Source organism: Salvia miltiorrhiza, chromosome 5 (assembly GCF_028751815.1).
Source record: "Salvia miltiorrhiza cultivar Shanhuang (shh) chromosome 5, IMPLAD_Smil_shh, whole genome shotgun sequence".
Classification (NCBI taxonomy): domain Eukaryota; kingdom Viridiplantae; phylum Streptophyta; class Magnoliopsida; order Lamiales; family Lamiaceae; genus Salvia; species Salvia miltiorrhiza.
Window position 1 is genome coordinate 562,264 of NC_080391.1, and position 16,825 is coordinate 579,088.

The 16,825-nt window shown below is 36.4% G+C and overlaps 1 protein-coding gene across 1 annotated transcript; it reads left to right on the top strand.

Moving 5' to 3' along the window:
* Positions 1-12,292: 12,292 nt before the first annotated feature.
* On the top strand, positions 12,293-13,521 carry LOC131026575 (lectin alpha chain-like). The gene is made up of 2 exons (XM_057956463.1): positions 12,293-12,630; positions 12,837-13,521. The coding sequence occupies exons 1-2, from the start codon at positions 12,340-12,342 to the stop codon at positions 13,365-13,367; spliced, it is 822 nt and encodes a 273-aa protein (XP_057812446.1). The 5' UTR covers positions 12,293-12,339; the 3' UTR covers positions 13,368-13,521.
* The last annotated feature ends 3,304 nt before the right edge of the window (positions 13,522-16,825 follow it).

Here is a 16,825-nt window from a genome sequence, read left to right on the forward strand (position 1 = left end):
GATTGCGGCCACCTACCGCAGCCGCCGGAATTGACTGTTTCAACTTCTGCGTTCAACGATTGCGGCCACCTACCGCAGCCGCCGGAGTTGACTGCCGATCCGTTCACACTCGGTTTAACACCTATAAATATGGGTGTGTGGTGAGCTTTAGAATTCACTCTGAAAACTCACAACTTACGAATCATAATTCACAACTCACGACACACAACTCACAACATAAGTCTAGCTCAGTTCTCGATCCTTATTCAGTTCGCCGGAGCTCGCCGGATTGTGGTGCTACATCCGACGAGACGAAGTCGTTTTACCTTTGGGGAAGATACGCCTAAACCGAAGAGCACTACCGGGGCGATAATCTTCTTGCGGGAAGAGATTCATCTCGACTCGACTTATTATACGTATAATTTATTTATACAGTATATTTCAGTTGTATACATTTATTTGAGTTGTAATTTCTCAAATTATTTTCTTTGTAATATTTTCAATTATTTTGAGTTGTAATATCTCAAAATATTTATTTTGTAATATCTCGATCGTGTACCCGGTTCTAACAATCGCAAGAAGATTATCTCTCTGCCGTTGATACACGTTCGAGAAATGGCTCACACCGACGTCAATATGGATGGCTCCACCACCTCTGCAACCATCGGTTCAACCACGTCGTCAATATTTTCCTCGTTTGCATCAACGGGGGCTTCATCGTCAACATCTAGAACTATTGGTCTTGCCGAGAAACCATCAACGTTCTCAGGCAAGAACTTCAAATATTGGCAAGAGAAGATGCTATTCTACCTCACAACCGTGGGGTTTGCCGGATTCTTAATGGAGGATAAACCTCCAACCCCGAGTGAAGGGGAAGGGGAGACAAGCCAAGAAATTCGTGCCGGATATTTGAACTGGTGCCGCGGCGACTACTTGTGCCGTAACACCGTTCTCATGTCTCTGGACGAACGGCTCTACCGTGTTTTCAAGGTTCATGAAACCGCGAAACAATTGTGGGAGGCCCTTGATTTGAAATATCAAGTGGACAAGGCAAATACTACCAAGTATATTGTCGCCAAATGGTTGGAATATAAAATGGTTGACTCCCGACCATTGATGGACCAAGTGGAAGAGTTCCAAAATCTTTCACATGAGGTTCAAGCCGAAGGGATGCCCTTGGCGGATGCATTGCTCATTGCAATCATCATAGAGAAATTACCTCCTAGTTGGAGGAAATTTCAAAACCTTTTGAAGCATGAGCGCTCGGAGATGTCCGTGCCGATATTGTTATCCAAGCTTCAAATGGAGGATCACGTGAGAAGTCGTGATCAAAAGGGAAAAGCTCCGATGGAGGCAAAGGCCAATCTCGCCGAGAAAGGCGGTCCCTACAACAAACGTGGTCGCCCTAACCCTAATAATAAGGGTAAAGGGAAGCAAGGCGGACATCAACCATCAAAGTTTGATGGTGTATGTTATAATTGTGACAAACAAGGTCACATGGCTAAGGATTGCCACAAGCCAAAGCGGAAGAAGGCAAAGAGCAATGTGAACAACGTCGAGAAGGACTTCGACGATTGGAACCACGATGACTTTGCTGCCATGATCTCCGAGGTGAATCATGTGGACAACCCGAACGCTTGGTTCGTGGATACCGGCGCTACCGTCCATATATGCATAAATCGTGAGTTGTTCCACAACTACAAAGAAGTGGAAAACAAAACGATAATGGAGGCTAGCGAACGGACATCCCAAGTCCTTGGCATGGGAGATGTGATTCTTCAACTCACGTCGGGCGTGGAGATCACATTGAAAGACGTATTACACGTTCCAACTGTCCGAAAGAATTTAATTTCGGGCTTTAGGCTTACGAATAAGGATTTTGAATTGTTTTTCAAATCTGACTATGTTGTAATACGCAAGTGGGGAAAGTTCCTAGGGAAAGGCTATGCCTCCGAAGGACTTTTCAAACTTGGTGTAAGAGCTTGTAAGCCTGCCAAGGCTAAAATCAATAAAGATGCATCAACCTCTTCTGCTTACTTGATTGAGTGTTCTGATTTATGGCATTGTAGACTTGGACATGTTAATCTAAATGCTATAAAGAGATTAGTAAAAATGAATTTACTAAAAGTTGATGAATACAAATCACAAGAAAAATGTGAAGTTTGTGTTGAAGCCAAAATGGCTAAGTTACCGTTTAAATCGGTAAAAAGGAGCACTCAACCATTGGAACTTATTCACACCGATGTTTGTGATTTAAAGTTCATGCAAACTAGAGGTGGCAAGAAGTACTTTATCACCTTTATAGACGATTGCACAAAGTATTGTTACCTTTACTTATTGAAAAGTAAAGATGAGGCTATTGAAGCTTTTAGAAACTTCAAAAATGAAGCCGAGAATCAACTTGAATGTCGAATTAAGATGGTTCGAAGTGATAGAGGTGGAGAATATGTAGCTCCGTTTGCTGAATTATGCAACGAAAGTGGTATAATCCATCAAACGACGGCTCCTTATTCACCACAATCTAACGGCGTTGCTGAACGCAAGAATCGAACTCTTAAGGAGATGATGAATGCCTTGTTGATTAGTTCAGGATTACCCCAGAACATGTGGGGGGAAGCTGTCTTGACAGCCAACTATATCTTGAACAAGATTCCACTCAAAGGGAAAGATGTAACTCCCTATGAGCTATGGAAAGGAAGGAAACCTTCGTATAAATACCTCAAAGTGTAGGGGTGTTTAGCCAAGGTAGAAGTGCCTTTACCAAAGCAAGTTACAATAGGACCTAAAACGGTGGATTGTATCTTCATTGGTCATGCACTTAATAGCAGTGCCTATCGTTTTATAGTGCACAGATCGGAGATACCTGATATACATGTTGGGACAACGATAGAATCAAGGAATGCTATATTCTTTGAAAATATCTATCCTAACAAGGATAAAGGTACATCGAACTCTAATGATGGAGTTGATGGTGATGCTACAGGTTCTAAACCTATGGAAGTAGCTAGTAATTCTACTCAAGTAGATGATGCCACGGGTTCTAATCATGTACCACCTAATAGGAAAAGACCAAGGTCTAAACCTATGGATGTAGAACCGAGACGTGGGGAACGAGTTAGAAAAGCTAATGTCTATGGACCGGATTATGTTGTCTTGATGCTAAATGGCGAACCGGTGACGATTAAAGAAGCTATGTCTGGCTCAGATGCAGCTCTCTGGAAAGAAGCCATCGATATTGAGATTGATTCCATTATGCAGAATCATACTTGGGTGTTAGTGGATCTACCACCTGGAAGTAAAGCTTTAGGATGCAAATGGATCCTAAAGAAGAAGTACAAATCTGATGGTACTATAGATAAGTACAAAGCCCGACTTGTCGTTCAAGGTTTCAGGCAGAAAGAAGGGTACGATTTCTTCGATACCTATTCACCTGTGACCAGACTAACATCTATTCGGATGCTTCTCGCTATTGCTGCCTTGCACAATCTCGAGATTCACCAAATGGATGTGAAAACTGCATTCTTGTATGGCGAGTTGGAAGATGAAATATATATGAAGCAACCTGAAGGGTTTGTAGTACCTGGGCAAGAGCACAAAGTATGCAAACTTCAAAGGTCTTTATATGGGTTGAAGCAAGCACCGCTTCAATGGCATTTAAAATTTGACAGTGTAATGTTGTCAAATGGATTCAGAATCAATGAGTGCGATAAATGTGTCTACATTAAGAATTCTAATAACGGATATGTTATTGTTTGTCTTTATGTAGATGACATGCTCATCATGGGAAGTAATTCCCGAGTGATTCAAGAAACCAAAGGCATGCTAAGTAAAAATTTTAGCATGAAAGATATGGGCTTAGCTGATGTTATCCTTGGAATTAAAATTCTAAGAAGACCTGAAGGTATTACTATAACACAATCTCACTACGTTGAGAAAGTGTTAAAGAAATTCAACGCTTTTGACAAGCCAATAGCTAAGACACCATGGGAACCTAGTGTGTATTTGAGTGTACACAAGGGAGAACCTGTTGACGCGATAGAATATGCGAAGATTATTGGGAGCTTGTTGTATCTAACAAATTGCACTCGTCCCGATATAGCATGCTCGGTCAACAAGTTGGGCAGCTTTACAGCTAACCCTAGTAATGAACATTGGAAAGCTCTTGAAAGGGTTTTGAGATATTTGAAATATACTCAAAACTATGCGATTCATTATACTAGGGAACCCTCTGTACTTGAAGGGTACTGTGATGCAAATTGGATATCTGATGCCAAAGACTCGTTTTCAACGAGCGGTTATGTATTCACTGTGGGGGGTGGTGCTGTGTCTTGGAAATCCAAGAAGCAAACATGTATTGCAAGATCGACCATGGAATCAGAATTCATAGCTTTGGATAAAGCTGGTGAAGAAGCCGAGTGGCTTAGAAATTTCCTCGAGGATATTCCATGTTGGTCGAAACCTGTGTCGTCCGTGATAATTCATTGTGATAGTCAAGCTGCTATCGGACGAGCACAAAACCATTTGTATAACGGTAAGTCGAGACATATTCGTCGACGTCATAATACCGTGAGACATTTGATCACTAGTGGAGTTATCTCAATTGATTATATAAGATCAATTGATAACATAGCGGATCCTTTGACAAAAAGTATCCATCGAGATCAGATGTATAAACTGTTAGGGGGAATGGGTTTGAAGTCCACAAATTAAGGATAATCATAGTGGCAACCCAACCATGATGACTGGAGGATCCCAAGAACTTGGTTCAATGGGACAACTAAGTTATGAAAATCCGTGTGTTGAACACTCGAATTGCCTATTCCTTGTAGAACAGTGAGTGTTCGGAAACCTGCACGTGGTGAGGTTAAGTCTTTGACTTTTAATGACTCTAGAACTCCTCGAAGAGGACAAGTATAGCAGGATACTTGAGTTAAGAGTCACCTATGTAAGTGTGAAGTGTGGCCGCTTCGATTGAAACACTTATGAATCCAAAGAGGTGTTCCAAGGCCAGTAATGGACACAAACGTGAGAACGAATAAGGATTGAAGCAATATTGTGTCAATATTATTGACTAAGTATACACCGAGGAGGACTAGTTCAAGGAACACAATCCACTAGGCCGCCGGTATACTCGATAATATTGACTATGGCAGGTTCAAAGCCACAAGCTACCTTTCCAAAAGCAATGTTGTTTCTTAAGAAGACTGAGCTAAATGTCTGCATACATACGCATACTGATTTCTCACTCATGTGGGGGATTGTTGGAAATATGGTTTTATGCCAAATCTGAAAATTATTATTTAATTAAATATTTATTATTTAATTAAAATAATAATTGGATGTTAATCTACATCTCGAGTAGATCAACGTGATATACTTGAAGTCTCAAAACCGATTTCCGGTGAGTGAGATATTGTATGTCAAAGTTTGGATGTTGAAGAGGGAAAATCAGTTTCAACTTCTGCGTTCAACGATTGCGGCCACCTACCGCAGCCGCCGGAATTGACTGTTTCAACTTCTGCGTTCAACGATTGCGGCCACCTACCGCAGCCGCCGGAGTTGACTGCCGATCCGTTCACACTCGGTTTAACACCTATAAATATGGGTGTGTAGTGAGCTTTAGAATTCACTCTGAAAACTCACAACTTACGAATCATAATTCACAACTCACGACACACAACTCACAACATAAGTCTAGCTCAGTTCTCGATCCTTATTCAGTTCGCCGGAGCTCGCCGGATTGTGGTGCTACATCCGACGAGACGAAGTCGTTTTACCTTTGGGGAAGATACGCCTAAACCGAAGAGCACTACCGGGGCGATAATCTTCTTGCGGGAAGAGATTCATCTCGACTCGACTTATTATACGTATAATTTATTTATACAGTATATTTCAGTTGTATACATTTATTTGAGTTGTAATTTCTCAAATTATTTTCTTTGTAATATTTTCAATTATTTTGAGTTGTAATATCTCAAAATATTTATTTTGTAATATCTCGATCGTGTACCCGGTTCTAACAATATATACAGACAAAATTCATATTTCCGGGCGAGCGCCGCCGCGCCTGGCGTGCACTGTTAACCAAAGATGGCCGGATTCTCGCACAGACGAACGCTCAGGCACCGCCGTAGCAGTTTGATTATACTGAAAATTTCCATTGTCTTCTCTGTACATATTCGATTAGCGGCGTTCGATCTAGGATGTCACGCTCTTTAACTTGTGTTCACGAACTTGTATAACATTTGTTTTTATTCAGAAAATTTGTATTGTTATTCTATATCTTATATGACATATTCATTAAATACGAATCGCGTATTAGTGTATAGATTTGGCATGGATAATTTAAACTATCAATGTTTTGATGGAAATAGATAATTTAAACTATCAATGCCGTTGCTGCCTCCCTTTAGATATTTGTTAAATTTTTAAGAGTTGGACTTGGGTGAGGGCACCCGCATGGGATGTCAAGCTCTTCAACTGTATTTCAACTTTGTTCAGTATAATATTGTCCTTATTTGCATGAAAATGATTTTTATTGGGTCCGTATTGAACAATATTCGAATACGATATATTCATGAATAATCCTACTTTATTCAATAAAAAAATTTTATTGGGTCCATATTGGTCATGTCATATTTGTTTATTATTCACAATTTATGAGTATCATATAAATTATTCAACAAACTTTGTTCCTTATTCACATAAATATGATTTTTATTCGATAAATCTTGAACAAAATTCAGATACGATTATGCATGAAAAATGGTACTTTATTCAACAAAATAGTTCTTTATTCACAATTTATGAGTATCATATAAATTATTCAGCAAACTTTATTCCTTATTCACATAAATATGATTTTTATTCGAAAATGATATATTCATGAATAATGTTACTTTATTCAACTAATATTTTTCTTATTCATAATTTATGAGTAACAGTTACGTTATTCATCAAATTAGTATCTGTATTCACAAAAATATAATTCTTATTTTGGTACGTTTTGAACAATATTCAAATACAATATAATTATTTATTATCATACAAATAACCAAATTAATATGTACAGGTTTTGAAATAATGAAAAAAATAAAATGCTACATGAATTACTAAACACAATAACAAACCAAATAAAATTTCATAAACAAAAAAAACAAACCAAATAAAATAAATGAAAACGAGAAAACAGAAACAAACACTACAACTAGTTAAGCACATACAATAAAATCATAAAAAAAAAAATTAATTCGAAACATACAACAAGTTCAAGAAAAATCAATAAATATATCAAAAACAGAAAAAATTAAAATATATATATAATTCGAAAAAAGGACGAATGATTAAGAAATAAATACTATATAGAAGTAATGGTGGATATCTTCATAATTAAATCCAAAAAACAATGAGATTCGGTCAACCTAAATTTACGGGAGACGGTTAATTAAAAAAAAACAAAATTACACAAATGGCCTTAATGGAAAAAACGGATGACATTAAAAGGAATTGATATTGACCGTGAGATCTAATAAATCTGATGGATCACATTCATTCTTCATTCTCTCTACATTTAGTATTCTTTTTTGATCCATTCCCTATATATATATATATATATATATATATATATATATATATATATATATATGGGCGCGCTCCAGTGAGATCCTCTATTTTTTGTGTAATATGATGACAATGAATAAGACATAACACTAATGAACAAGACGTATATACTGATGAAAAATAAATTTAAAAAATTGGTAATGAATAAGACATATATACTGATGAACAATGTAGTATATACTGATGAATAACAAAATTTAAAATATTATGCTCCCTCCAGGATTCGAACCCTGCGAAAAAAAATATCCCTCCAGATACAATATCAACCATAGGATTGATAAAATAAACGCACCAGATCATGCCTCATGTTACACGAAAATTAGGGGGTCTCATTGGAGCGACCCCCTATATATATATATATATATATATATATATATATATATATATATATGGGCGCGCTCCAGTGAGACCCCCTATTTTTCGTGTAACATGAGTACAATGAATAAGACATATAATACTAATGAACAAGACGTATATCTAACGAACAAGATGTATATACTGATGAAAAATAAAATTTAAAAAATTGGTAATGAATAAGACATATATACTGATGAACAAGGCAGTATATACTGATGAATAACAAAATTTAAAATATTCTGCTCCCTCCAGGATTCGAACCCTGCGAAAAAAATCACCCTCCAAATACAATATCAGCCATAGGATTGATGAAATAAACGCACCAGATCGTGCCCTAGATCTCACTAAAATTAGGGGGTCTCATTGGAGCGGCCCCCTATATATATATATATAATGTATATTTTAATAATGCATCATATGCATAATGTTGTAATATGTTTTTTGAGTTAGGCATTTATGAGCTTTTGAATTCATATATGCATTTTGTGTTCAGTATTCTACTTTTTTTTATGTATGAACAAATAATTTAAAGATCCCGTGACAGTAGACTTGAATATGAAACTTTTGGCCTTAGGCATTAATCACTCCACCAATATTAGATCAATATTATGCATTTTTTGTATTTAATATTGTTCAGAGTTCGAGGGTTTTTTAGGACAGTAACTTAGATTGATTTGGAAATTAGGACAATAACTACAAAAATAATTAGTGTCCTATTTTTACAAATCCGAAAGTTTTTGTCCTAATTTTCAAATCAACATAAGTTATTGTCCTAAAAAATCCTCTGACTCATATTGTTCAATGTTAATTAAGTGGATCTACGGTTCTATGGGAGGCTAAGAGATCTATATAATCTCTTTCCCAAACTTCTATATTTAATTATTATTTTGCAGAAGTGAACAATATAGCGATCAATTTCTACAATAATTAATACTACTAAAATGTGGTCCTGTTGGTAGTTCTTGGAACCTCATTTGTAGGTGATATTGGTCCTTTCATCCTTACAAATCCTCAGTAGATTTCCTTATTTTACAAAAACATACGATCTTGAAAATAAAAGTACCCATCAGCCATGTTTTCCTTTCCTAGTAAATTCTGCCGACGAGATAGTAGCAGCTCTCAATTATAAAACGACAAATAATTTTTTTTAAAAAAATGGAGAGCAAATGTGGTCCTGGTTATATTTCTGAACAGTACGTTCAATGTAGGACCCATTCTCCACTATCAATACTTCAAACAACTTTTTATTAAAATTTGTGCCATGATCAACCATGCATATTTATAGGGGACGGCGAGGGAGTATTATTTTATTTGATCAAATAAAAAGAATATCGATATAATATTTATTATTTTTAATTAGTAATATGGTCTATGTTACACAACTAAAGTAAGACCTCTTTAAAATAATAGTATTAAGTGAATTAATAAACTTCTACGATCCGAACTTGGGCCAGTTAAAATATCATCAATATTAATAAAATAATAAAATAATAATTTTTTAGAGATCCTCTTTAATTATAAGTTAATAATTTTCCAAATATTACAATTATGAATATTATGGCAACTTCTTAAGATATGAATCTATTGTTGAATCATCTTCAATTATTAGGATCTCCAATAATATGAAATTAATAAAATTTTAATTTATTGATATATTAATATCTCTCTAAATTAATAAAATCCTTAGGTCTCCAAGTTATTAATTTATAGAGCATTTTTCAAAAAAATTAGCATTCATACTGAATTTTCAAACACATACATATCAATGTATGATAACATTTACATAGTACTCCACAATTTAGTGTAAACGTGATATGTGCCCTATTTATTTATATAATAGTGATTTTTTGTTATTTTCTTTTATCTTGTTAAGTAGTTATATTCTATAACATATTTATCTTTTTCAGCATTCAAAAAAGAATGTTAGATATATATCAAATAGATTTTGGATAAGGTAATGCAATTAATGAATATGTTTTTGTTATATTTTTTAATATCTACTATATTAATATATAAAAAATTTCGTGGCTCACCGAATCCCACAATATATTTAGAATTATACCTTTTTAACCTATATTGTACAAAACAACATCATTATACGCCTTATTAACTGAAAAATCAAAGAGTGAAAAATGGATGAAGAGTAAAATTGAATCAAAATTAATAGTTCAAGGTTTAAAATAATATTTTCGATTGTTCATAATATAATTAATAGTGCGAAAATAGTTTGGAATTTAAAATGATATTTATCCAAAATACAATATTTTACTTATTTCTACTCCCATTTAATATAATTTTGAAAATAAAAAATAAATAAGCAATTTACGGTTAACTATTTCAAATATTCTTACTTTTTATACTCCCTCCGTCCCGCCCAAGATGCTACATATTCCTTTTTGGGCCGTCCCAACGAAGATGCTACATTTCTATATTTGGCAAAAACGTGCCATTTATGAAGTTGGACTCTTCTATATTTTCTTGATATTTAATTCTGCAAAAAGGGACCACGAGGAGTTGGGACCATGATGGTTAGTTGGCTTCATCTTTCTCATTTTCTTCCTGTGACGAGGAAAAAAAAAAGAAGCAAATATGACGAATGTTTGATGAAATGCCCCAAACGAAGGCAGGGGTTAGCCGTAGTTATGTAATATTGATAATAATTCGTAACAATTTCTATGACTAAAAGAGTGTCGGCCTTGGATAGAGAAGTGGTTTATCCTCAGTCCTCGATGCTCCAAAGGGGGACTTGGTGAACAAATAGGTTTATATAATAATAATAATAATAATAATAATAATAATAATAATAATAATAATAATAAGGGTTAATTATGTTAAAACTCATGAATTTTGCTCTAATTTCCAACTTTTGCATGAACTTTAAATATTGTCTGGAATACCATAAATTTAATGGTGCGTTCAATTTTTCCAAAACTTTCATCTCCGGCGAAGCTTTGAGCTGACATGGCGCCTACGTGGTAATAAATTAAAGGACGTTGTTTTTCAATTGGAGAACACTACGTCGTTTTATAGCTAAAAGACACCAAACATGAGAAATGGAAAATGCGGTTTCATATATGGTAGTGTGATCTAAAGGATCCGGCTGCGCACAACTGTTTGATAAAATGCCTGAAGGAATGAACCCCAAGGGTTTGATGAAATGCCAGATACGCTGGCAGGGTTAAGTCCAGCTATATTTCGTCAAAAAATAGAAACTAATTTTGCCGCCTTACGAGTGAACGCCAAAACCTTAAGGGTGCGTTCTCTTTATGATAAATTTGCAACCAAAGCAAATGCACCCCCTTAGGTGTTTACATTGAATGATAGGATGAATAGATAAAATTAATCAAAGTTAATCTACTATTTACTTTGTTGAATTTATTAGTTTTAAACTTGTTTGACCCACTTTATCCTTAAAATACTCAATTCTATATTTTATCAATCTATCATATCATTCAAAGTGAATGCCTCTAAGAGTAAAACTCACCTTTTTTTTTTTCGAGAATTGACTTTTTTATGATAAATTACACAAGCAAATAAAGAAATTTAAAGACCGCGCCACAGTGGACACGTACCCAGGACCTCAAGCTTTGGACATTAACCACCAACCGCTATATCATCATCCATAAAACATCTTCCTAATATAAAGATAACGTAAAAGTTAATGGACTTACTATGAAATAATAAATATTTTAATATATTTACTTGAAAAAAAACGTGCCATTTAAGAAGCGTATAATGTTTGGACCACGAGGAGTTGGGACCATGATGGTTAACTGACTTCTTCTTTCTCATTTTCTTCCTGTTTTGTGGCATGTGAAGAAACAATGAACGATCCACAATTGTTTGTTTACATTTGGTAGATAAGATTTAGTTTTGGATATTGATAAGAAAATAAGAATAATATCATAAAAGTGAGCATGAGTATTTGAAAGCCATGGCTGCTTTCCTTCCCCCAAACCCTAATTCCTCTTGTTTGTTCCATCACTCCTCCTTGTGCTGGCAACCACGGCGTTGCCGGGCAATGCAACCTCCTTCACCTACGACTTCTACCAAAAGGCCGCTGACTGATGCATGATACAAATTAAAGATTATTAACTCAAATTATAATAGCTATCTCAAACTTGGCCTCAATAAAATATATATTTTGCTATTTTATCAAAATAGCCATAAAGATTTAAAAAATAAAAGATAAAAGATAACTCCACGATTATTTGTGGACAAAATAATTTGAGCTCGGCAATATTTTTAGGATTGAAATAATAAAATATCTAGTTATTGGAGCAATAAACGATCCACAATTGTGCGTGTACTAGTAGTATAAATAGGAGCAAGAGAGCAAACAATTAGTACTCACTCTCAAATAGTACGTAGTATTTGAAAGCCATGGCTGCTTCTTTCCCCCATACCCTAATTCCTCTTGTTTGTTCCATCACCCTCCTCCTCGCCCTGGCAACCACACCTGGCGATGCGACCTCCTTCTCCTACAACTTCAACCAAAAGCCGGATCCTTTGAACTCCATGAGCCTGCAAGGCGACGCCCACTACCTCAAAGACACCGACGAGATTGGCTTAATCCGTTTGACGAAAACTGACGAGTCGGGCAAGGCGCTCAATTACAGTGCCGGGCGAGCCGTGTACTTGGTCCCATTCAAATTCTGGGGAGACGGGATGCAGGTGCAGATACGAAGCCAAGCTCCGGGCAAACTCTATATAAATATATTATTACCAAAGAATGAAAAACACACTCACACACTAACCCAACTTATTGGTTGGAGAGGAAGCGTCTTACCAACATTATGCGCTTTATTGTCTTTGATTTTTAATTTGTAATTTTGCTATCCAAATTTGTTTCTAAAATCCTAACTCGGTTCCTGCGGCAGGTGGACTTCGAAACAACCATGAAATTCATCATCAACCCCAACAGTGGTGACACTGATCCGGCCGACGGATTCACCTTCTTCATCGAGCCCGTGGACGCCCCCATGGGTGCCAATGGCGCCAGCTTCGGAGAGTTCAACTATTTCGGTTCGAAGCGCTCAACTTTCGCCATCGAATTCGACATCCACCAAGACAGAAATGATCCGAGCTACCCCCATGTTGGGATCGACATTGAAACGATTGATTCGGTAGTAACCATGGAGGTCGGCAACGAGCTTATTGGGCAGGTGGTGACCGCCCGCATCGACTACAAGGCAGCTACAAGTGTGATAAGCGTTAAAGTCACCATCGGCTCGAAGACTTATGAGGTGAGCTATGTGAAAGACTTGAGTACCGTTCTTCCGCAGGAGGTTCAATTCGGATTCTCCGCCGCCACCGGTGACCGAGTCGCCGTTCACGACCTCATATCCTGGGAATTCTCCACTACCCCCAACACCGTGAACGGCAGCAGCGGCATTCGTCAAGTTGTGTGATTATATAATGTATGCCGTAAATAAGGACTAGCGATCGAGCGAGTATGCTCTCTCGTTAAGTCTAGAAATTAAATAAGAGCTTTATGCTCAATCCCTTGGTTATGTATTCAAGTATCACCTCGTTAAAAAAAAGTTATGATTATGCTTATGATTAGTAATTTTGTTATGCAAAAGAGAAAGTCGAAAAGGAAAAGAGAAAGTTGATAATATATGAGATATGGGAGTGTAACAAAAGGATCATGACGCGCAAAACTGAATGACACTACTTCAACATACAAATGATACTTGAAGAGTGTCATTCGAAAATGTTCAAGTGCCATTTTCCGAATAAAGTAGTTTCATTTTGGAAACCAGTTGCACTGTGCAACCGGTTGCACATGAGTATTTGTGTTGATAAAATACCAAGAATGAATCCCAACTGTTTGATGAAATGCCGGAAACGCTGGCTGGTTAACTTCAGCTATATTTCGTCAAAAAATAGAAACTAATTTTTCACCCTTACGAGTGAATGCCAAAACCCTAAGGGCCACAATATTAATTTGGACTTCAGCCCAATAGTATATTGGACTAGCTAGATTACTTTCTTTTTCTAGAATTGAGATGATTTAATTTCTACAAGAGCCCAATAGTATATCGGACAATATTGTTCAATTATAGTATTTTAATAACCGCAACTAACACGGTTCAAGATTGCCAAAAAACCTTGTAAATTATTGGAATTTGGAGATTTAGGGTTTTCTTTACCGCCGCCGCTACTGGATGATGTGCTCTGGTTGAGATTCCTCCACCGACGACAATTTCCATTGACGACAATGATCTTCCTTCTTGAACTTTGTTTTGCATGTGTATGTCGGGTCTGGTGAGCGACAACTGATGGAGGGCTTCGTGTCGGAGAGTGATCGAGGGTTGAAATTCGCGGGCTCGGCGGCGGCGGCTATACCGTCATTCCATCCGGAGTAGGGAAGGGTAGATTCAGAGAGTGATATGAGAGAGAGTAGAGGGGTGGCGGTTTATCGCCGGGAACAGAGGGTGGCAATGGTCCGTTGCCGTCTGAAGAGAAAGGAGATGAGGGTGGCAATGGTCCGTTGCCGTATGGAAAGGAAATGGTCCGTGCGCTGCATAAATGGCATCAGGGGCGGGGCTAACCCACGGAAGGCCCGGTGCAGAATTTAAAATTGGGCCCTTTTCTATAGCTAAAAATATATCAAAAATATAAAACAAAAATATATATTTGAACGATAGTTTTTTTTAAAAATCAAATTACACAATAAGCATGTAAAAACTAAGACATTCACTTGAAAAGTGTTGCCCTCCTTGTAAATTTTGAAACAAAATCACTAATAACACTTCCATCATCAATTTCTTCCAAAAGATCACATTCGATCGCCATCAAAGCAAGGCCATTTAGTCTTTCCTGCGACATAGTTGTCCGTAAGTGTGATTTAAGCAACTTCAACTTTGAAAAGCTTCTTTCTGCTGAAGCAACAGTAACAGGAACCGTAAGTAAGATTCTATAAGCAATCATTACATTTGGAAAACAATTAAATCGTTTCAAAAATATTGATAAATCCCTTGCTCCCATTTTTTCTTTAGGCAACATCTCTCTAAACAATTTTAACTCAATATATAGATCATGTCCATGAATATCTGATACCTCACCTTTTCTAAGTGCATCTTCAAAGTGACTACAACAAGATTGAAGTTTAATATCATCAAGTGATCGGAGCTTCTCAGAATCGAACAAAATATTCTCATATAACTCATATTGTTCAAACCTCTTATCTAATGATGCAATTGCTTGATCTACAATGTATAAAAAGTATTGAATTCTAAATTCTTCCTCTAAAGATAGTGATGTTTCCTCACCAACCATCTCATCAAATTGTCTTTTTCTACGTATTATACGCCTTTGAGGAAATATAGGGTCAGTTCCTAATTCATTTGCTAATTGTTTCGCAGTTTCCATAGCACTTGAAAATCCGGTTTCTCTATAACTTTTAAAAAAAGAAGCCAAACCCTTTATCTCGCTCATGGCAGTATCAATCAACATGTCTTTTGACCGTAAATGTTTGCTAACCAAGTTCACAGCATATAAAATTTCATACCAAATAGTTATAGCAAGCAAAAATTCAAAATTACCAAGCTCATTAACAGCTAGGGATTTCGCTTCACTTTGTATTTTAGTATCGTTATCAATAGCAGCTACTTCAAGTACGGCTTCTCGTATTTCAACAATTTGGAATCTAATAGCCTTAACACTTTCAACACGGCTTTCCCATCGTGTGGCCGACAATGATTTTAGAGTAAGACCTTTCACATGTTCTTTTAAAATATGTCACCTCTTTGTAGAATTAGCAAATAAAGTATAAATACGTTGGACTATTCCAAAAAAATCTCTTGCTTTCGTACAAGTGTTTCCAATGTCACACAAAACTAAATTAAGACTATGACAACCACATGGAGTATAAAAAGCCCTAGGATTCAAATCTAATAGTCTTTTCTGCACACCTTGATTTTTACCTTTCATGTTAGCTCCATTATCATATCCTTGACCTCTAACATTATTGTTCGCTATTATTTTTACTACGCCGCAAGTATACGGTGTAGTTGCAATATAGGGAAGCAAGGTCGTATTCCACAAGGATTAGTAGTCAAATTCTAGTGATTACCTTAAGTCATTATGCTAGAGCTATTTAGACTAAACAAGGAGGTGAGTGGTTTAATTATCAACTAAATACTCAACAAGTGCAAAGACAAATAAAATTAAATAAGCAAAGTGGATTAACAAGTGATTAAGGCGATTTAGGGACTAGGCATCGATGATTAAGCAAAGGACTTCAATTATAACTCAATACTAATCTTGACGAACCTAATTATCTAGAGTGATCTCCCAACTAGTTCTAGCCCCCTCCCGGACGACTAAAACGGTAGATTACGGGTCATAGTTGTCGTCCCCGGTCAACTTCTAACCTATAACTCCCAAAAGCACACAAAGATCGACATACTCTCACCCAACTCTCAACCTCCCGGTTATCGAATTGATATGTTTCAAACACCTTATCTATTGCAATTATCCTCTCCCGATTCAAAGTGCAAATTAGAAATGCATAGAATGTGGCCAACAATCCATACAAGAAATAAATCAAGGGTTTGAAAAGATAATGTGCAAATGAACAAACAAGATTTATATTGAGCATAAATAATCAATCCATTACAATAATCATCTAGCCTAATCCCCAAATCAAAGAGAAATTTAGCCTATCATGTTCAACAATAACATACCCAATGAAAAGAGAAACATAAATGAAAGAGAGAGAAAGAATGAACAAATCCTATTGAGAAGCTTGCTTCAATCCTCTCTCCTCTTCAATGCCTTCTTCAAATGGGTAGGAATGAGTATTAATGGGGGTTAGGGCTTGGATATGGAGGTAGGAAATGAGTATTGAATGTAGGGGATG